This window comes from Oncorhynchus mykiss, unplaced genomic scaffold (genome assembly GCF_013265735.2).
Source record: "Oncorhynchus mykiss isolate Arlee unplaced genomic scaffold, USDA_OmykA_1.1 un_scaffold_309, whole genome shotgun sequence".
In the NCBI taxonomy this organism is placed as follows: domain Eukaryota; kingdom Metazoa; phylum Chordata; class Actinopteri; order Salmoniformes; family Salmonidae; genus Oncorhynchus; species Oncorhynchus mykiss.
Window position 1 is genome coordinate 93,634 of NW_023493758.1, and position 23,508 is coordinate 117,141.

At 43.8% G+C, this 23,508-nt stretch overlaps 1 protein-coding gene across 2 annotated transcripts; it reads left to right on the forward strand.

The window, feature by feature from the left end:
• The first annotated feature begins 312 nt into the window (after positions 1 to 312).
• On the forward strand, positions 313 to 17,920 carry LOC110513618 (cysteinyl leukotriene receptor 1). 2 transcript variants are annotated; one of them, XM_021593386.2, is made up of 5 exons: positions 313 to 406; positions 973 to 1,079; positions 7,909 to 7,991; positions 16,369 to 16,554; positions 16,790 to 17,920. In XM_021593386.2, exons 3-5 carry the CDS (start codon positions 7,911 to 7,913, stop codon positions 17,555 to 17,557), a joined length of 1,035 nt encoding a protein of 344 aa, XP_021449061.1. In that variant the 5' UTR covers positions 313 to 406; positions 973 to 1,079; positions 7,909 to 7,910; the 3' UTR covers positions 17,558 to 17,920. The 2 variants fall into 2 exon arrangements, with proteins under 2 accessions (XP_021449061.1, XP_021449063.1); XM_021593388.2 differs by lacking the exon at positions 313 to 406 and having other exon boundaries at positions 866 to 1,079.
• Positions 17,921 to 23,508: the final 5,588 nt, after the last annotated feature.

A 23,508-nucleotide genomic window follows, 5' to 3' on the forward strand; every position in this document is an offset into this window, starting at 1 on the left:
CAGTAAATTGATGATGCACTCACACACTGGACATCTTGTCTTTTCATTCTTCTTCTCTAGAAGTGTGTGTTGCAGGAGATTATTGACATGGGATTATCTGCTATAATAACAGATGCTGAGGTCATCATCAATTTACTGTAAAGAACTTTATTGATGTTACTGTGTGGTCTCGCTCCCTCCAACAGGCATCATCACTCAACATTATTACAACAAAAACACAGAGAGTCCGAGAAAACATGTGAGAGCGAAAGTGTGTGTGTGTGTGTGTGTGTGTGTGTGTGTGTGAGAGAGAGAGAGAGAGAGAGAGAGAGAGAGGAGTCTGAGTGTATCCCACAGCAGCAGTACTCAGAGGCTGAAGCAGAGCAGCAGGTTCTGTCATCTATCAGGCAATATTCTGCAGGTTACGGTAAGAAACTCTCTGTTTATATGAACAAACCTCTGTATACGGAATGGAATTAAATGAGTTACTTCATATTTACCATTGATTGAGCTGCCCTTCTTGAACAGACAGACAGACAGACAGACAGACAGACAGACAGACAGACAGACAGACAGACAGACAACAAAGATGTGTTCAGATGATGATATCTGATTGGTGGTTTTACAGCAGAGAGCATAACCCTGTTGATATCTAATTGGTGGTTATACAGCAATGTGGCAACGTGTCATTTTACTATCATATGTTGAACAATGTTGAACATACTTTTACTGTCTGTCTATAATGCTGAACTGTGGCCCTTCACACCTATGTACGATACCAAGACTTGTCTGTCTGTCTGTCTGTCTGTCTGTCTGTCTGTCTGTCTGTCTGTCTTATCCTCCCTTATTCTGCTGAACCTCTCTCTTTCTCTCTCTCTCAGCCTCTCTTATCCTCCCTTATTCTGCTGAACCTCTCTCTTTCTCTTTCTCTCTCTCATCCTCCCTTATTTTGCTGAACCTCTCTCTTTCTCTCTTTCTCTCTCTCTCTCTCAGCCTCCCTTATCCTGCTGGACCTCTCAAACTGAACCTCTCTTGAGGAGGGAGAAGAACCATCTTCAGTATTGTTTTGAAAATATAAATCCCTTGTACAACCGGGAAAGGTAGGTCATTGTTCAGGCCATAATGTTCCCTACATAATGATACAAACATGACATGTTCTCCTTGAAATAGAGATAAGTTATTCACAAAGGGGAAAATACACAGGGAGAGAAGATGTGTATTGGGTACGGTCTGCCAAATGCTAGGCATTTGGAATTGGCCTGGTCTTTCATGAGCACACGTCCATACACTAGTGAGCAGAACCCTGCTGATATCTGATTGGTGGTTTTACAGCAGAGAGCAAAACTCTGTTATCAGAGAGCTGGAGCTGAACTCAGACCTTAGAGTGGCAATCAGCAGTTGCTGCATCCATTTTTGGACATAAAAATTAATGATACTGTATATTCCCTTTGATTCTTGAAGAATATAACTTATAAGTGCCTCATGAGCTTAGTTCTACAATCGTACCTCATCAGAACCCAAAATATTAGCTTGTTTTACTCCAATGTTTATAAACAAAAGCAAATGTAAAGACATCTATATAGTCTCAACATATTGTTAAACCTATACTGTTGATATCATGGTCAGTCCTTGCATCCATACCTGTGTCTTTGAATTTGATAGTGATTCCATTTCTCCAGGCCCATCCCCCTGCTTTTTACTGAAACAGTGTTGGGGAGACGGCTTTGTTATTGTTTCAACTAATGATTGGCGCTTTAAGAATGTTACGAAAAATTGTTAGCTTTGCTAGTAAGGTGCTAGGGATCAAGCAGTCAGGTCTGGAGGACATTTATTTAGGTGCTAGGGGGTCAAGCAGTCAGGTCTGGAGGTCATTTATGAAGGTGCTAGGGGTCAAGCAGTCAGGTCTGGAGGTCATTTATGAAGGTGCTAGGGGTCAAACAGTCAGGTCTGGAGGGAATTTTTGATAGAAAAAGCCCACAAGGTATTGATGGAACCAAGACATTCTCTTTACCAGGAGTTGGAGCTAGTCCCTGTAGAGGAACATTCCAGGGTACCAGAGCATAAAATAAATAACATTAACATTGAAGTTAAACTACCAGGAGGACCAGTGCTCTGGACAATAGCTAACATTGTAGTTAAACTACCAGTTGGACCAGTGTTCTGGACTACAGCTAACATTGTAGTTAAACTACCAGGAAGACCAGTGTTCTGGACTACAGCTAACATTGTAGTTAAACTACCAGGAGGACCAGTGTTCTGGACGACAGCTAACATTATAGTTAAACTACCAGGAGGACCAGTGTTCTGGACAATAGATAATATTGTAGTTAAACTACCAGGAAGACCAGTGTTCTGAACTACAGCTAACATTGTAGTTAAACTACCAGTTGGACCAGTGTTCTGGACTACAGCTAACATTGTAGTTAAACTACCAGGAGGACCAGTGTTCTGGACTACAGCTAACATTGTAGTTAAACTACCAGGAGGACCAGTGTTCTGGACTACAGCTAACATTGTAGGTAAACTACCAGGAGAACCAGTGTTCTGGACAACAGCTAACATTGTAGTTAAACTACCAGTTGGACCAGTGTTCTGGACAATAGCTAATATTGTAGTGAAACTACCAGGAAGACCAGTGTTCTGAACTACAGCTAACATTGTAGTTAAACTACCAGTTGGACCAGTGTTCTGGACTACAGCTAACATTGTAGTTAAACTACCAGGAGGACCAGTGTTCTGGACTACAGCTAACATTGTAGTTAAACTACCAGGAGGACCAGTGTTCTGGACTACAGCTAACATTGCAGTTAAACTACCAGGAGAACCATTGTTCTGGACAACAGCTAACATTGTAGTTAAACTACCAGTTGGACCAGTGTTCTGGACTACAGACACATTGTAGTTAAACTACCAGTTGGACCAGTGTTCTGGACTACAGCTAACATTGTAGTTAAACTACCAGGAGGACCAGTGTTCTGGCCTACGGCTAACATTGTAGTTAAACTACCAGAAGGACCAGTGTTCTGGACTACAGACACATTGTAGTTAAACTACCAGGAGGACCAGTGTTCTGGACTACAGCTAACATTGTAGTTAAACTACCAGGAGGACCAGTGTTCTGGACTACAGCTAACATTGCAGTTAAACTACCAGGAGAACCATTGTTCTGGACAACAGCTAACATTGTAGTTAAACTACCAGTTGGACCAGTGTTCTGGACTACAGCTAACATTGTAGTTAAACTACCAGGATGACCAGTGTTCTGGACTCCAGCTAACATTGTAGTTAAACTACCAGTTGGACCAGTGTTCTGGCCTCCAGCTAACATCGTAGTTAAACTACCAGAAGGACCAGTGTTCTGGACTACAGACACATTGTAGTTAAACTACCAGGAGGACCAGTGTTCTGGACTACAGCTAACATTGTAGTTAAACTACCAGGAGGACCAGTGTTCTGGCCTACGGCTAACATTGTAGTTAAACTACCAGAAGGACCAGTGTTCTGGACTACAGACACATTGTAGTTAAACTACCAGGAGGACCAGTGTTCTGGACTACAGCTAACATTGTAGTTGAACTACCAGGAGGACCAGTGTTCTGGACTACAGCTAACATTGAAGTTGACAGTGTTCTGTCGTGTATAGTTCATGTAGTGGACAGATGATCATTGATCTCTCAGTACACTTTCTACAAGTTTTTACAATATTTGTCTTATTATCTTATTTTGTTATTATTATGTTATTATGTTTTCCCTATGAACCCTTGTCAACTGCAACGACTTGGGGAATATTTACAGGGGAGAGGAAGGATAATGAATGAGACAGTTGTAAGCTGGTGATGATTAGGTAGCCATGATCGTATGCGGGCCAGTTTGGGAATTTAGCTAGTACACCAGGGTTAACGCCTCTACTCTTACAATACGTGCCATGGGATCTTTAGTGACCACAGAGAGTCTGGACAACCGCTTAACGCCCATCCGAAAGACTGCACCCTACACAGGGCAATGTCCCCAATCACTGCCCTAGGATATGTTTCTTTAGACCAGAAATAGTACCTCCTACTGGCCCTTCAACACCACTTCCAGCAGCTTCTGGTCTCCCATCTAGAAACTGGCCCTCCAACACCACTTCCAGAAGCTTCTGGTCTCTCATCTAGAAATTGGCGCTCCAACACCACTTCTAGCAGCTTCTGGTCTCTCATCTAGAAATTGGCGCTCCAGCACCACTTCTAGCAGCTTCTGGTCTCCCATCTAGAGACTGGCCCTCCAACACCACTTCCAGAAGCTTCTGGTCTCCCATCTAGAAACGGGCCCTCCAACACCACTTCCAAAAGCTTCTGGTCTCCCATCTAGAAACTGGCCCTCCAACACCACTTCCAGAAGCTTCTGGTCTCCCATCTAGAGTCTGGCCCTCCAACACCACTTCCAGAAGCTTCTGGTCTCCCATCTTGAAACTGGCCCTCCAACACCACTTTCAGCAGCATCTGGTTTCCCATCTAGAGACTGGCCTTCCAACACCACTACCAGCAGCATCTGGTTTCCCATCTAGAGACTGGCCCTTCAACACCACTACCATCAGCATCCGGTCTCCCATCTAGAGACTGTGGTGGAAATATATAGTCAATCATATTTCTCAAATACTGGAGCCTGTGAGTTCAAATAGACTTTTATTACAGCATAATAAAAGTCGAGCTGGTTCAGTCTTGGCACGTACTTGTTATACATTCTTCCTCGTTACGTCACACCAATAGTAACTCCTCTTAATGACTCCTCCCCTCTGGCATTTAGCCACCGTTATCTTATTGCCTTGCATTCATTTTAGTTTGGTTTCATATTAGGGCATGGAAACTGTAGAGCCACACCATTAGTTCAAAAATACAGACATGTACTCGCCTTAAGACAGCTTCATGCATGTAGGACCATAGCAACAGTCCAAATTAGGCCATAACACCATTACAGGAATAACCAGTCGTGTCCACACCCCAGACAGGTGCATGTCTAATGGTGTCTAATGACCCAGAGCACATATAGAGTGCACCCATCTTACTAGCTCTTCTACAATTAATAATTAACATACATGGTCTGGACAATTCTCAATAAGACTGACCAGGACCAAGCCAGCAGTGGTATGGGTGGTATGCTGCTGGGGATAGGGTGCAGATCTAAATACTTGAAGCACTTTCACTTCTCTGACCTGCTGGATATTTGTATAACTTCACTTGGTAACCTTTTTGGCAGAAACTTCAGTCACGAGACGTCATGTTCATACACATATTAGACACACACGCATGGGCGCACACACACACAAACAGGATGTTTGTCAGTGTCTTATATTTCCCAGCCAGTTAGTGACAAGCTTAACTGTAATCTTAGAGGTGAAATCAATTGAAAAGTGAAGTGATGTGTTTGACATAGCTACTAGCAGGATGTTTTTCAGCTGGTACTGACAGAACAGTCCTGACCCAATAACTGATATTGACAGAACGTAAAAGTTCTGACGCAATAGCTGGTACTGTCAGAACAGTCCTGACCCAATAGCTGGTACTGACAGAACAGTCCTGACCCAATAGCTGGTACTGTCAGAACAGTCCTGACCCAATACCTTGTACTGTCAGAACAGTCCTGACCAATAGCTGGTACTGTCAGAACAGTCCTGAACCAATAGCTGGTACTGTCAGAACAGTCCTAACCAATAGCTGGTACTGACAGAACATACAGTTCTGACCCAAATGCTGGTACTGTGAGAACAGTCCTGACCCAATAGCTGGTACTGACAGAACATAACAGTTCTGAACTAATAGCTGGTACTGACAGAACATAACAGTCCTGACCCAATAGCTGGTACTGTCAGAACAGTCCTGACCCAATAGCTGGTACTGACAGAACAGTCCTGACCCAATAGCTGGTACTGCCAGAACAGTCCTGACCCAATAGTTGGTACTGACAGAACAGTCCTGACCCAATAGCTGGTACTGACAGAACATAACAGTTCTGAACCAATAGCTGGTACTGACAGAACATAACAGTCCTGACCCAATAGCTGGTACTAACAGAACATAACAGTCCTGACCCAGTAGCTGGTACTGTCAGAACAGTCCTGACCAATAGCTGGTACTGTCAGAACAGTCCTGAACCAATAGCTGGTACTGTCAGAACAGTCCTAACCAATAGCTGGTACTGACAGAACATACAGTTCTGACCCAAATGCTGGTACTGTGAGAACAGTCCTGACCCAATAGCTGGTACTGACAGAACATAACAGTTCTGAACCAATAGCTGGTACTGACAGAACATAACAGTCCTGACCCAATAGCTGGTTCTGACAGAACATAACAGTCCTGACCCAATAGCTGGTACTAACAGAACATAACAGTCCTGACCCAGTAGCTGGTACTGTCAGAACAGTCCTGACCAATAGCTGGTACTGTCAGAACAGTCCTGAACCAATAGCTGGTACTGTCAGAACAGTCCTAACCAATAGCTGGTACTGACAGAACATACAGTTCTGACCCAAATGCTGGTACTGTGAGAACAGTCCTGACCCAATAGCTGGTACTGACAGAACATAACAGTTCTGAACCAATAGCTGGTACTGACAGAACATAACAGTCCTGACCCAATAGCTGGTTCTGACAGAACATAACAGTCCTGACCCAATAGCTGGTACTGACAGAACATAACAGTCCTGACCCAATAGCTGGTACTGTCAGAACAGTCCTGACCCAATAGCTGGTACTGACAGAACAGTCCTGACCCAATAGCTGGTACTGCCAGAACAGTCCTGACCCAATAGCTGGTACTGACAGAACATAACAGTTCTGAACCAATAGCTGGTACTGACAGAACATAACAGTCCTGACCCAATAGCTGGTTCTGACAGAACATAACAGTCCTGACCCAATAGCTGGTACTAACAGAACATAACAGTCCTGACCCAGTAGCTGGTACTGTCAGAACAGTCCTGACCAATAGCTGGTACTGTCAGAACAGTCCTGAACCAATAGCTGGTATTGTCAGAACAGTCCTAACCAATAGCTGGTACTGACAGAACATACAGTTCTGACCCAAATGCTGGTACTGTGAGAACAGTCCTGACCCAATAGCTGGTACTGACAGAACATAACAGTTCTGAACCAATAGCTGGTACTGACAGAACATAACAGTCCTGACCCAATAGCTGGTTCTGACAGAACATAACAGTCCTGACCCAATAGCTGGTACTAACAGAACATAACAGTCCTGACCCAATTACTGGGACTGTCAGAACAGTCCTGACCCAATAACTGTTATCTTATTGTCTGCAGCAGGGAGGGTTAGGATGTTCTGTGGTATTCTCTGCAGCAGGGAGAGTTAAAGCCAATTTATGCTTTATCCCGGAGCGTAGTTTCAGTGGCTAGGTGTGGATTGTGTGACGCAATTGCGAAGGCCCCAGAGTCATCCTGAGGCTAAATCCAGCTCCATACCGCATCGCCGAGTGCCTCTAAAATTTTGTAACAATGTGGAGGGCTCTGTTGGTGTTCTGTGGAATCTCTTCTCCTGAGAACGGAAGGAAAATCAACAGAAAATTATCAGATTAGTATCTGCTTCATAAACAGCAAAGCTTTACGACAAACAAAGCTTAGATAACACATGTTTTGTAGGTTGCCATCAAAGCAAAAATAAAACTACTCTGTATTACTGTAGTACTGGAAGGCTTCCTGGTTCTGCCCTAGTACGGGATTCCTTGAAAACTCCTCCAATGTTCTTTTCTTTCATGCAGGGGCGTACCTGAACTCTGTAGAAAAGTGTTTTCTTTCATGTAGTGCAGAGGCGTACCTGAACTCTGTAGAAATGTGTTTTCTTCTCTTCTCATACTTTCTGGCTGTTTTCCTCTCTTTTTATACTGTCTGTCTGTCTTCCTCTCTTTTTATACTGTCTGTCTGTGTGTTCCAGACATGCATCTAGCGGAGTTTGACAACGTGACTCTGAGGGACAACACTACCAACTGTCTGTCTATCGATGACTTCCGTAACCAGGTAACCATATCTGTCTGTCTGCCTGCCTGTCTGCCCCCCGCTCCCCCTTTCGTCCATGCATCACGCAAAGGGTGGATGCCCGCTCATTGATATACTTCTATGCTATGGGAAAGCTGTGCAATGAGAGAGATTGATTGGTTAGTGGTATCTAACAGAAGCAGTGTGTTACAAGGTACAGCATAGTACAGGGAGAGCTCTGCAGTGCTGATTTATGACATCTGAATGTGCGTCAAATGGCAACAAGATCATATTGTACAGCAATTTCAACAGGTAACATGTTTGAAGTAACCCTGGATCAACCCTGGATTGTAAACTGTCATGGTCAAAACATATTGATACAACAGTAGCTAAAATGGGGAGAAGTCTGTCCATAATAAAGCGTTGCTATACCTTCTTAACAGCACAATACACACGGTAGGTCCTACAGGCCCTAGTTTTGTCTCACCTGGACTACTGTTCAGTCGTGTGGTCAGGTGCCTCAAAGAGGGACTTAGGAAAACTGCAATTTGCTCAGAACAGGGCAGCTAGGCTGGCCCTTGGATGTACACAGAGAGCTAATATTAATAATATGCATGTCAATTTCTCCTGGCTCAAAGTGGAGGAGAGATTGACTTCATCACTACTTGTATTTATGAGAGGTATTGACATGTTGAATGCACCAAGCTGTCTGTTTGAGCTGCTGGCGTACAGCTTGGACACCCATGCATACCCCACAAGACATGTCACCAGAGGTCTCTTCACAGTCCCCAAGTCCAGAACAGACTATGGGAGGTGCACAGTACTACATAGAGCCATGACTACATGGAACTCTATTCCACATCAAATAACTGATGCAAGCAGTAGAATCAGATTTTAAAAAACAGATACAAATACCTTCTGAACAGCAGGGACTGTGAAGAAACACAAACGTAGGCACAGACACATGTATACACACACACGATAACATATGCACTATACACACATGTACACACAGATTTTGTTGTGTAGATATGTGGTAGTGGTGGAGTAGGAGCCTGAGGACACACAGTGTGTTATGAAATCTGTGAATGTACTGTAATGTTTTGGAAAAACAACTTTAATTTTGCTGGACCCCAGGAAGAGTAATGGGGATCTTATGGGGATCCATAATAAAATCAAATACAAATTAAGCCGGTGACTGATGTGGTAAACTCCTCAATGCCTTCGGATGAATCCCGGAACATATTAAAGTCTGTACTAGCGAAACAGTCCTGTAGCTTAGCATCCGCTTATTCAGATTACTTCCTTATTGTGCGCGTCACTGGAATTTCCTGTTTGAGTCTTTGGTTGTGAGCGGGAATAAGGAGTATAGAGCTATAGACAGATTTTCCAAATGCAGAGCTTTGTATGCATTTTATTTATTTTTATTTTTTAACTTCACCTTTATTTAACCAGGTAGGCTAGTTGAGAACAAGTTCTCATTTGCAACTGCGACCTGGCCAAGATAAAGCATAGCAGTGTGAACAGACAACAACACAGAGTTACACATGGAGTAAACAATAAACAAGTCAATAACACAGTAGGAAAAAAAAGAGTCTATATACATTGTGTGCAAAAGGCATGAGGAGGTAGGCGAATAATTACAATTTAGCAGATTAATACCGGAGTGATAAATGATCAGATGGTCATGTGCAGGTAGAGATACTGGTGTGCAAAAGAGCAGAAAAGTAAATAAATAAAAACAGTATGGGGATGAGGTAGGTAAATTGGGTGGGCTATATACCGATGGACTATGTACAGCTGCAGCGATCGGTTAGCTGCTCAGATAGCAGATGTTTAAAGTTGGTGAGGGAGATAAAAGTCTCCAACTTCAGCGATTTTTGCAATTCGTTCCAGTCACAGGCAGCAGAGAGAAAGGAAGGCGGCCACATGAGGTGTTGGCTTTGGGGATGATCAGTGAGATACACCTGCTGGAGCTCGAGCTACGGGTGGGTGTTGCCATCGTGACCAGTGAACTGAGATAAAAAACCGAGGCTGCTGAGTCTGGTGATAAGAATATGGTGATTGACTGAGTGAAAAGCCTTGGCCAGGTCGATGAAGACGGCTGCACAGTACTGTTGAGTGTGGTCTTAGTGCCAGCGTCGGTTAGTGGTGGTAAATAAATAGCTATGAAAAATATAGATAACTTTCTTGCTAAATAATATGATCTACATCTTTTCATGAGTTATTCTGACTCAGGCGAGGAGATCCTTGAGACTTCTTTAATTTTAGAGATTGTGCACCAACTGTTGGTAACAAGATACGCACCCCCCCCCCCCCCCCTTGAGCCCGAGGCTTCCATTCGGTCCAGCTAGATGTATATTATCCATGTCATTGATCAGCCACGACTCCGAGAAATATATCAGTTCTTCAGGTACCATTGATAGGAATGGATCTCATCCAGTTTGTTCTCCAGTGATTTGTACGTTCACCAATAGAAAGGAGGGTAGAGGAGGTTTATTTACTCACCGAAGTCCAGTACCAGTCAACAGTGGGGACACACCTACTCATTGAATGGTTTTTCTTTATTTTTACTATTGTAGAATAATAGTGAAGACATCAAAAGTTACCTTTGCTGCAGAGGATAAGTTCATTATAGTTATTAACTGCACCTCAGATTTCAGCCCAAATAAATGTTTCGCAGAGTTGAAGTAACAGACACATCTCAACATCAGCTGTTCAGAGGAGACTGCGTGAATCAGGCCTTCATGGTTGAATTGCTGCAAAGAAACCACTACTAAAGGACACTAATAATAAGAAGAGACTTTCTTGGGCCAAGAAACACAAACAATGGACAGTGTAAATCTGTCCTTTGGTCTGATGAGTCCAAATTTGAGATTTTTGGTTCCAACTGTCGTGTCTTTGTGAGACGCAGAGTGGGTGAATGGATGATCTCAACAGGAGTGGATCCCACCATGAAGCACAGAGTAGGAGGTGTGATGGTGCTTTGCTGGTGACACTTGGTGATTTATTTAGAATTCTAGGCACACTTAATCAGCATGACTACCACAGCATTTTGCAGTGATACGCCATCCCATCTGATTTGCGCTTAGTGGGACTGTCATTTGTTTTTCAACAGGACGATAACCCAAAACACACCTCTAGGCTCTGTAAAGTTGGAGACTTTTATCTCCCTCACCAACTTTAAACATCTGCTATCTGAGCAGTTAACCGATCGCTGCAGCTGTACATAGTCCATCGGTATATAGCCCACCCAATTTACCTCATCCCCATACTGTTTTTATTTATTTACTTTTCTGCTCTTTTGCACACCAGTATCTCTACCTGCACATGTTCATCTGATCATTTATCTCTCCAGTGTTAATCTCTTGAAACTAAGGGGCACTATTTTCATTTTTGAAAACCCTAACCCGTTCCCAAAGTAAACGGGCTATTTTGTCAGGACAAGATGCTAGAATATGCATATCATAGACAGCTTAGGATAGAAAACACTCTAAAGTTTCCAAAACTGTAAAAATATTGTCTGTGAGTCTAACAGAACCGATATTGCAGGCGAAAGCCTGAGAAAAATCCAATCAGGAAGTGACTCATGTTTTGAAAGCTCTGCATTCCGATGCGTCCCTATTGAGCAGTGAATGGGCTATCAACCAGATTCGTTTTTCTACGTATTCCCCAATGTGTCTACAGCATTTTGACGTAGTTTCACGCCTTTATGTTCAAGAATGAGCGTAAACGACTACATTATGTATGTATTATTATGTGAGGGCTCTCAGTGTAATTATTGTGTAATAGACAGAGGTAGCTATTTTTCCTCCCGGTCTTACTGAAAATACAGCTGTCCCGGGTGATATATTATTGAATAGATATTTGAAAAACACCTTGAGGATTGATTATAAACAACGTTTGCCATGTTTCTGTCGATATTATGGAGCTAATTTGGAATCTTTTTCGACGTTGTTGTGACTGCAATTTCCGGTCGAATTCTCAGCCAAACGTGAAGTACTAACGGAGTTATTTCGGCTACAAAAATAATCTTTATGGAACAAAGGAACATTTGCTATCTAACTGGGAGTCTCGTGAGTGAAAACATCCGAAGCTCATCCAAGGTAAACGATTTAATTTGATTGCTTTTCTGATTTTCGTGACCAGGTTGCCTGCTGCTAGCTAGGCATAATGCTATGCTAGGCTATCGATAAACTTACACAAATGCTTGTCTTGCTTTGGCTGTAAAGCATAATTTCAAAATTTGAGATGACAGGGTGATTAACAAAAGGCTAAGCTGTGTTTCAATATATTTCACTTGTGATTTCATGAATATGAATATTTTCTAGTAATATTTTTTGTCCGTTGCATTATGCTAATTAGTGTCAGTTGATGACAATTCTCCCGGATCCGGGAGAGGGAGTTTCTGCTATATTGTAATTATTCACTCCTATGGCCTATTTATTGCCTACCTCCTCATGCCTTTTACACACAATGTATATAGATTATTTTTTTCTACTATGTTATTGACTTGTTTATTGTTTATTGTTTACTCCATGTGTAACTCTGTGTTGTTGTCTGTTCACACTGCTATGCTTTATCTTGGCCAGGTCGCAGTTGCAAATGAGAACTTGTTCTCAACTAGCCTACCTGGTTAAACAAAGGTGAAATAAAAATAAAAAATAAATAAAAAGGCTATTTGACCAAGAAGGAGAGTGATGGAGTGCTGAATCAGATGACCTGGCCTCCACAATCACCCGACCTCAACCCAATTGAAATGGTTTTGCAATGATTTGGACCGCAGAGTGCTCAGCATGTGGAATGGTTAGACCAGATGCTGCTGGAAGTGGTCTCGGAGGGCCAGTAGTAGGTACTCTTTCCTCTGGTCTAAAGAAACAGTGGTCTAAGTGCAGCTGTGCCTCTAGAGATTCAGGGTTCGAGTACAGGCTCTGTCGCAGTCGGTCGTGCCTGGGAGACCCATGGGGCGGCGCACAATTGGTCCAGTGTAGTCTGGGTTAGGGAAGGTTTTGGCCGGAAGAGATGTCCTTGTCCCATCACGCACTAGCGACTCCTGTGGGTGGCCGGGCGCAGTGCATGCTGACACGGTCGCCATGTGTACGGTGTTTCCTCTGACACATTGATGCGGCTGGCATTGTGTCAAGAAGCAGAGCGGCTTGGTTGGGTTGTATTTCGGAGGAAACGCGGCTCTCAACCGTTGTCTCTCCCGAGTCTGTACGGGACAGGTAAACAGGTAAATCTACTGTATGTGTTACCAGGTGTATTCAAATCCAAATTGTATTAGTCACATGTGCCGTATATGACAGGTAAACGCTTACAGTGAAATGCTTACCTACGAGACCCTAACCAAAAATGCAGTTAAAAAAATAAGAATAAGAATAAGAAATCAAGTAATTAAAGAGCAGCAGTAAAATAACAATGTACAGGGGGTACCGGTACATAGTCAATGTGCGGGGACACCAGTTAGTTGAGGTAATATGTACATGTGGGTAGAGTGACTATGCATAGATGATAACAACAGAGAGTAGCAGCAGTGTAAAAGAGGGGAAGCAATGCAAATAGTCTGAGTAGCCATTTGATTAGATGTTCAGGAGCCTTATTGCTCTGAGGTAGAAGCTTTTTCGAAGGCTTGGCGCTCCGGTATCGCTTGCCATGCGGTAGCAGAGAGAACAGTCTATGACTAGGGTGGCTGGAGTATTTGACAATATTGAGGGCCTTCTTCTGACACCGCCTGGTGTAGAGGTCCTGGATGAGAGGAAGCTTGGCCTCAGTGATGTACTGGGCCGTACGCACTACCCTCTGTTGTGCCTTGTGGTCGGAGGCCGAGCAGTTGCCATACCAGGCAGTGATGCAACCAGTCAGGATGCTCTCGATGGTGCAGCTGTAGAACCTTTTGCGGATCTGAGGACCCATGCTAAATCTTTTCAGTCTCCTGAGGGTGAATAGGTTTTTTCGTGCCCTCTTCAAGACTGTCTTGGTGTGATTTGACCAAATATATTTATTTAAAAAAAAAAGTTTTTATGTCTGTTGTCCCCAGCCGCTAACTCAGGCTCTGTGTGTAGTTAACCGACCCTCTCTGCCCATTCATCCCCATTTGACCTGTTGTTGTTTTAGCTGATTAGCTGTTGTTGTCTCACCCGTTGCTGTCTTAGCTAGCTCTCCAAATCAACACCTGTGGTTACTTTATGCCTTGCTGTATGTCTCTCTCATATGTCAATATGCCTTGTATACTGTTGTTTAGGTTAGTTATCATTGTTTTAGTTTACAATGGAGCCCCTAGTCCCACTCATTATACATCGGATACCTCCTTTGTCCCATCTCCCACACATGCGGTGACCTCACCCATTATAACCAGCTGATCCAGAGATACAACCTCTCTTATCATCACTCAGTGCCTGGGCTTACCTCCGCTGTACCCGCACCCCACCATACCCCTGTCTGCACATTATGCCCTGAATATATTCTACCATGCCCAGAAATATGCACCTTTTATTCTTTGTCCCCAACGCTCTAGGCAACCAGTTTTGATAGCCTTTAGCCGTACCCTCATCCTACTCCTCCTATGTTCCTCGGGTGATGTGGAGGTAAACCCAGGCCCTGCGTGTCCCCAGGCACCCTCATTTGTTGACTTCTGTGATAAAAAAAACCTTGATTTCATGCATGTCAACATCAGAAGCCTCCTCCCTAAGTTTGTTTTACTCACTGCTTTAGCACACTCCGCCAACCCTGATGTCCTTGCCGTGTCTGAATCCTGGCTTAGGAAGGCCACCAACAATTCTGAGATTTCCATACCCAGCTACAACATTTTCCATCAAGATAGAACAGCCAAAGGAGGAGGAGTTGCAATCTACTGCAGAGATAGCCTGCAAAGTTCTGTCATACTTTCCAGGTCTATACCCAAACAGTTTGAACTTCTAATTTTAAAAATTAACCCTCTCCAGAAATAAGTCTCTCACTGTTGCCGCTTATTATAGACCCCCCTCCGCACCCAGCTGTGCCCTGGACACCATTTGTGAATTGATCACCCCCCATCTAGCTTCAGAGTTTGTTCTGTTAGGCGACCTAAACTGGGATATGCTTAACACTCCGGCAGTCCTACAATCTAAGCTAGATGCCCTCAATCTCACACAAATCATCAAGGAACCCACCAGGTACAACCCTAAATCCATAAACATGGGCACCCTCATAGATATTATCCTGACCAACTTGCCCTCCAAATACACCTCCGCTGTTTTCAATCAAGATCTCAGCGATCACTGCCTCATTGGCTGTGTCCGCTATGGGGCGGTCAAACGATCACCCCTCATCACTGTCAAACGCTCCCTAAAACACTTCTGCAAGCAGGCCTTTCCAATCGACCTGGTATCCTGGAAGGAAATTGACCTCATGCCGTCAGTCGAGGATGCCTGGTCATTCTTTAAAAGTAATTTCCTCACCATCTTAGATAAGCATGCCCCGTTCAAAAAATGCAGGACCAAGAAAAGATATAGCCCTTGGTTCACTCCAGACCTGACTGCCCTTGACCAGCACAAAAGCATCCTGTGGTAGACTGCAATAGCATCGAATAGTCCCCAAAATATGCAACTGTTCAGGGAAGTCAGGAACCAATACACGCAGTTAGTCAGGAAAGCAAACGCTAGCTTTTTCAAGCAGGGTCCTGTGGCTCTACCTCCAAAAAGTTTTGGGACACTGTAAAGTCCATGGAGAACAAGAGCAGCTCCTCCCAGCTGCCAACTGCACTGAGGCTAGATAACACTGTCACCACTGATAAATTCATGATAATCGAACATTTCAATAAGCATTTCTCAACGGCTGGCCATGCCTTCCTCCTGGCTACTCCAACCCCGGCCAACAGCTACGTCTCCCCTGCAGCTATTCGCCCAAGCCTTCCCAGCTTCTCCTTCACCCAAATATTAGAAAAGATTCTTGCCAGTTAGTCAGCTCATGCTCGGAGTTCACGTCCTGGTATTCCGTCTGGCCTTGTGAATGTTGACCTGTTTAAAGGTCTTACATCGGCTGCGGAGAGCGCGATCACATAGTCTTCCGGAACAGCTGGTGCTCTCATGCATGTTTCAGTGTTATATGCCTCGAAGCGAGCGTAGAGCTAGTTTAGTTTGTCTGGTAGGCTTGTGTGACTGGGCAGCTCTCGCCTGTGCTTCCCTTTGTAATCTGCAATGGTTTGCAAGCCCTGCCACATTCTACGTTCTGTCTGTAACCAGGTGTATCTACTGTATGTGTTACCAGGTGTTTTCTACTGTCTGTCTGTAACCAGGTGTATCTATGTGTTACCAGGTGTATTCTACTGTCTGTCTGTAACCAAGTGTATCTGTGTGTTACCAGGTGTACTCTGTCTGTAACCAGGTATCTATGTTTTAACAGGTGCATTCTACTGTCTGTAACCAGGTGTTTGTCTCTCCAGGTGTACTCTACGGTGTACTCTATCATCACGGTGTTCGGCCTGGCCGGTAATGGTTTCGCCCTGTTGGTTCTGGTTAAAACGTTCCGTCAGCGTTCTGCGTTCCACATCTACATGTTGAACCTGGCCGTGTCCGACCTGCTGTGTGTCTCCACGCTGCCGCTACGGGTCCTCTACTACGTTAATAAGGTAGGACTATTTCTACTTCTTGTTTTTTGGGGGGTTGTGCTCTGTAACATCGTTTTGGACGAACTCAGTCAAAGGTGAGTTGTCGACAAGCGCATTTCACTTGACTTTTACAGATAATTTACTTCGGGAGAAATTGCCTTTTAAAAGGCACATTGCCGACAAAGCACCTTTGAATGAATCCAGGTCTTTGAGATGCTATTAAAATAGATTTGTTGTTTTTGACCTTCTCCCTCAGGGTCAGTGGAACCTGGGAGACTTCCTGTGCAGGGTTTCGTCCTATGCCCTCTACGTGAACCTCTACTGCAGTGTGTTCTTCATGACCGCCATGTCCGTCACACGCTTCCTCGCCATCGTGTTTCCCGTGCAGAACCTGCGCCTGGTCTCAGAGCGTCGCGCCCGTCTGGTGTGTGTCTGTATCTGGGTGTTCATCTGCACTGTCTCCTCCCCCTTCCTCATGACTGGTCAGCACCTTGACCCAGCCACCAATAAGACCAAGTGCTTCGAGCCTCCAGAGCGCAGCACAGGGGGCGGGCTTAGCAAGCTCATCATGCTCAACTACTTCTCATTGGTCGTGGGCTTCGTGCTTCCTTTCTTGGTCATCCTGCTGTGCTATGCCGGGATTATCCGGGCTCTGCTGTCACGGCAACACACTGCGCAGCGCCAGAAGGGGGCAGGGTCTAAGGCCATCAGAATGATTGTCATAGTGATGCTAGCATTCCTGCTGTGCTTCATGCCATACCACGTCCAACGCTCCGTCCACCTCAGCTTCCTGTCCCAGACTGCCACTTCCTGTTCGGAGCTGGTGTACATGCAGAAGAGTGTGGTGGTGACACTCTGTCTGGCTGCCTCCAACTCCTGCTTCGACCCCTTGCTCTACTTCTTCTCTGGAGAGGGCTTCAGACGACGCCTGTCAACCTTCAGGTCCACTAGCAGGACACAGAGACAACCGGCCACAGAGACAGGGGCACAGCCACCGTTAGGGAGGGGAACACGCTTTGAGTGAGTGAGTGAGTGAGAGGGGCACACGAGCCTAAGATCACGATGCACAATGTCAAGCTCTGTTTTTCATGGTTTGGGCTATGCCCCTTAGTTCTAGTAAAGGGAAATCTTAACGCTACAGCATACAATGACATTCTAGACAATTCTGTAGTTCCAACTTCGTGGCAACAGTTTGGGGAAGGCCTTTTCCTGTTTCAGCATGACAATGCCCCTATGCACAATGCATATGGAGTTGGTACCCCTTTGCTGCAATATTGACCTCAACTCTTCTGGGAAATCTTTCCACTAGAACATTGCTTGCTTGCTTCCATTCAGCCACAAGAGCATTAGTGAGGTTTGGCACTGATGTTGGGCTATTAGGCCTGGCTCGCAGTCGGCGTTCTAATTCATCCCAAAGATGTTCGATGGGGTTGAGGTCAGGACTCTGTGCAGGCCAGTCAAGTTCTTCCACACTGATCTCGACAAACCATTTCTTTATGGGCGTAGCTTTGTGCACCGGGGCATTGTCATGCTGAAACAGGGAATGGCCTTCCCCAAACTAAGTTGGAAGCACAGAATTGTCTAGAATGTAATTGTATGCTGTAGCATTAAGATTTCCATCTCTGGAACTAAGTGGTCTAGCTCGAACCATGAAAAACAACAAATTATTCCTCCTCCCCCAAACTTTACAGTTGGCACTATGCATTGGGGCAGGTAGCGTTCTCCTGGCACCCGCCAAACCCTGATTCATCCGTCGGACTGCCAGATGGTGAAGCGTGTTTTCTTGCGCCTACCTAGGTCAAATTCTAGATGGCAGATTAAAACAAGGCTATACCCTCCATAAAGTGACCATTGGACTTAAAAAATGGCTGATTGACTAACAGTTTTTGTTAAATTTATAATTTCAAATCGGCCTCACGTGCACATTTCTGTCCGTTAAGAAACAACGATGTGCTACCTTTTGGTAGCATTTCGGACAATGCTAAACTATTTTTTAGCTGAAACTCAGAGTTCTAACACTGGGTCAGTTGCTTTTAACAACACCATGCTGCCAGTCATAAGAAGTGTATGGAACAAACCAAGAGTATTGTATATAGATAGCTTCGATACCACCATATAGCTGAGGTTAATCAATACATTTAAAGAGATATTTTGATTAGCTAGGTAGCTAAATAGCTAATGCTACCTAGCTAGCATTAGCTTGCTTGTACAAAGTCCAGCAGCTAGCCTCTGTAGCTAGCTATCACCAGTCAGCAGAACGCTAGCTAGCAAACAAAGAGGCAAATAAATGTAGCTAGCCAATGAATGTGCTAGCTAACATAATGTTATACCAGTCAAGTGAGAGCTAACATTGGCTAGGTAGTTAACCAATAAGTAGGGAACGCTAGCTAGCAAGCTATATTTTGCCAATAAGATTTTTCACATAATGCTGAAATCATCTTGTGTAAACTGCTGATCTAGACACTTACATGTAACCAGAGCACAAACAAAGATGCACAAATAAATTAGCTAATGTCCTTGGCTGCTATTATAGCCAATTAACTTTAGCTAGCTAAGTAACCTTAGCCAATGTAAGACTTAACATTAGCTAACTTGTATGGCCAGTTCTTGCACGACAATATATCATACTTTCTTAGACAAAACATTACTATTTAGTTAATGTTAGTTACGTTAAGTCTAAAACCACCAAACTTTGGGAAACTACCATACTTATAGCCAGCAGCATACCACCCTGCATACCACTGCTGGCTTGCTTCTTAAGCTAAGCAGGTTTGGTCCTGGTCAGTCCCTGGATGGGAGACCAGATGCTGCTGGAAGTGGTGTTGGAGGGCCAGTAGGAGGCACTCTTTCCTCTGGTCTAAAAATGTCTCAATTCCTGAGGGGGTGCTGTCTTTCAGATGGGATGTTAAACGGGTCTCCTGACTCTACGCTCATTAAAGAGCCCATAGCACTTATCGTAAGAGTAGGGGTGTTAACCCTGGTGTCCTGGCTAAATTCCCAATCTGGCCATCACAGTCACCCAGTTTTAAATTGTCTCATTCATCCCCCTCCACTCCACTGTAACTATTTCCCAGGTTGTTGCTGCAAATGAGAATGTGTTCTGAGACATCTTACCTGGTAAAATAACAGATAAATAAAAATACTCATCATGTTTATTTGCATTGCGCATTGCACTGATCAAGCTATGGTAATGTCAGACAGGACTAACATTGCCGAACCTCATGCCACATTTCTTAAGAAGAACCAAGACCACAACACAAACCATAGCCAAGAAAACAAATGGGTTTGTTGAGATATAGTAAGTTAGCTGCATAAAATTAAGAACCCCAAACGCACATGTAAACCGAACCTCAGTTGTGCATGCTTACCAGACTGACAGCATTGCTGTTTCAAACATTTGTCGAATAAATGACAGCTCCGGCATAAACTCCCTCTCCTGCCGTCTATACATTTATAATCCAAATGTGTGCTGACTGATCAATTTAGGTGTCAAATTCCTTTTCAGTGTGTTCACAGAAAATCTGAAATCGCTACCCGCAAGTAAAACATAGTCAGGGGACTCCACACACTGCACCAGGTTAAAATAACAATATCAGAATCATTGCTTGGTGACTTGCTGTCTACCAGCCTGATCTCATAGACTAGACGTAATATAGTAAACATAGTCAGGGGGCTCCACACACTGCACCAGGTTAAAACATCAGAATCATTGCTTGGTGACTTGCTGTGTACCAGCCTGGTCTCCTCCCACTGGAACATCCAACTCCTCCACTGTGTGATGTCAGAGTTGACCACCGTTCTCTCTGAGAACATTCTGATGACTACCTCCAAATCAGCTCTCATCTGACGCACCAGGGCTGTCCCCTTTGTGTGGCCCAAGTAATTTCCACCGAGTTTGATGAATATGACATACTCACAGTCACATTTTGCCTTGGCGAGAAATAATATTTCAGAACTCTTCCATTGAACAGCTAATCCACATTTCTCGCTCCTGTAGTCATCCAGCCAGATACATTGTGTAATCTCTCCTGTAGTCATCTAGTCAGCCACATTGTGTAATCACATAGTAAACATTCACTTCAGTTTGTGTTTCCTTGCTCTCGCCAATTTGCTTCAAGCAATGATCAAATCAAATCAAATGTATTTATATAGAGCTTCGTACATCAGTTGATATCTCAAAGTGCTGTACAGAACCCAAGCCTAAAACCCCAAACAGCAAGCAATGCAGGTGTAGAAGCAGGGTGGCTAGGAAAAACTCCCTAGAAAGGCCAAAACCTAGGAAGAAACCTAGAGAGGAACCAGGCTATGAGGGGTGGCCAGTCCTCTTCTGGCTGTGCCGTGTGGAGATTATAACAGAACATGACCAAGATGTTCAAATGTTCATAAATGACCAGCATGGTCAAATAATAATAATCACAGTAGTGGTCGAGGGTGCAGCAAGTCAGTACCTCAGGAGTAAATGTCAGTTGGCTTTTCATAGCCGATCATTCAGAGTATCTCTGCCGCTCCTGCTGTCTCTAGAGAGTTGAAAACAGCAGGTCTGGGACAGGCAGCACGTCCGGTGAACAGGCCAGGGTTCCATAGTCGCAGGCAGAACAGTTAAAACTGGAGCAGCAGCACGGCCAGGGATACTGGGGACAGCAAGGAGTCATCATGCCAGGTAGTCCTGAGGCATGGTCCTAGGGCTCAGGTCCTACGAGAGAGAGAAAGAAAGAGGGAAAGAAAGAGAATTGGAGAGAGCATACTTAAATTCACACAGAACACTGAATAAGACAGGAGAAGTACTCCAGATATAACAAACTGACCCTACCCCCTGACACATAAACTACTGCAGCATAAATACTGGAGGCTGAGAGAGGAGGGGTCAGGAGACACTGTGTCCCCATCCAATGATACCCCCGACAGGGCCAAACAGGAAGGATATAACCCCACCCACTTTGCCAAAGCACAGTCCCCACACCACTAGATATATATATATATGTCTGTCATTTGGCTGTATGTATTTTTAGATATACGCGTATTGTAAATATGTGTTAATGTTGCAACACCATCTTTGTTGCAAAAATAAATACAAGTACAAACATAACTTTAAGCTACATATTATTTTGACAGAGGAAATAAACTGTCCATTGTTCAACACAGCAATTGATAAAACAGGACCATGTTTGAAACACAAGTGGTTCTGAGTTTGTCAATATTACACAGGTAATCTAACAGTTACAGAAATCAGGAATGCAGACAGGCTCTATCTATCTGAGCTACTGTGTCCAACACAACATCACCTGCTATGTTGGGCAACTACTAACCAAAAAAGGAATTAAAAAAATGTAATGACATGTTTTCCTAAAGTAAAGGTTTAAGGAAATACAGGCAGGCACCACATTACTACAAGAGAAATCAAACCTGATGGTCTTGTAAGTATAAAAGGAAAGCTTGCTTTCATTTAATACAAAAAGCATGAAAAGAGAGCATAATGGGATAATGTCTTACTCTGGTGTGTGAAGAATCCAATACTTTATCTTGCACAAGGTAAAAAACACATTATTGTGGGCACACCTCTCAGACTATGAATTAGTCTGTTTGAGAATATTTGAATCCTAAGCAACCTACCTACACATAGTTTGACGTACAATACCAACATAGCTACTGTAGTAGGTCAAAGCTGTGTGCTGGAAAACCTTGGTAGAGCATGGGTGGAGTTGGCAATGTGGTGCTCATGTGAATTTCCTATCTTCTTTGGATTCATACCAATGCCTATTCTCACTTAAAACCTAGTTTTTTTGTTTTATATATATATATAAAAAAAATATTTTTAATTCATCCTTTTCCTTGACAGCTTTGCACACTCTTGGCATTCTTTCATGGGGCGTTGGTTACTACATGAATCCATGGGTTATTTCATAGGTTTGATGTCTTCACTATTATTCTGCAATGTAGAAAACAGTAAAATATAGAAAAACCCTTGAATGAGTAGATGTGTCCAAAATGTTTGACTGGAATATATAGCGGCCAGGTTATTAGGTACACTCATCTAGTACTGGGTTTGCTCCAGAACAGCCTGAATTATTAGGGGCATGGATTCTTCAAGATGTCTCGTTAAAATGTTGCTCAGTTTGTATCGAGGGACCTAACATGTGCCAGGAAAACATTTCCCACACTATTACACCACCGCCACCAGGCTGTACCATTGACACCAGGCAGGATGGAGCCATGGACTCATGCTGCTTATTTTTATTTATTTATTTATTTTACCTTTATTTAACCAGGTAGGCAAGTTGAGAACAAGTTCTCATTTACAATTGCGACCTGGCCAAGATAAAGCAAAGCAGTTCGACAGATACAACAACACAGAGTTACACATGGAGTAAAACAAACATACAGTCAATAATAAAGTATAAACAAGTCTATATACAATGTGAGCAAATGAGGTGAGAAGGGAGGTAAAGGCAAAAAGGCCATGGTGGCAAGGTAAATACAATATAGCAAGTAAAACACTGGAATGGTAGTTTTGCAATGGAAGAATGTGCAAAGTAGAAATAAAAATAATGGGGTGCAAAGGAGCAAAATAAATAAATAAATAAAATACAGTTGGGAAAGAGGTAGTTGATAGGGCTAAATTATAGGTGGGCTATGTACAGGTGCAGTAATCTGTGAGCTGCTCTGACAGTTGGTGCTTAAAGCTAGTGAGGGAGATAAGTGTTTCCAGTTTCAGAGATTTTTGTAGTTCGTTCCAGTCATTGGCAGCAGAGAACTGGAAAGAGAGGCGGCCAAAGAAAGAATTGGTTTTGGGGGTGACTAGAGAGATATACCTGCTGGAGCGTGTGCTACAGGTGGGAGATGCTATGGTGACCAGCGAGCTGAGATAAGGGGGGACTTTACCTAGCAGGGTCTTGTAGATGACATGGAGCCAGTGGGTTTGGCGACGAGTATGAAGCGAAGGCCAGCCAACGAGAGCGTACAGGTCGCAATGGTGGG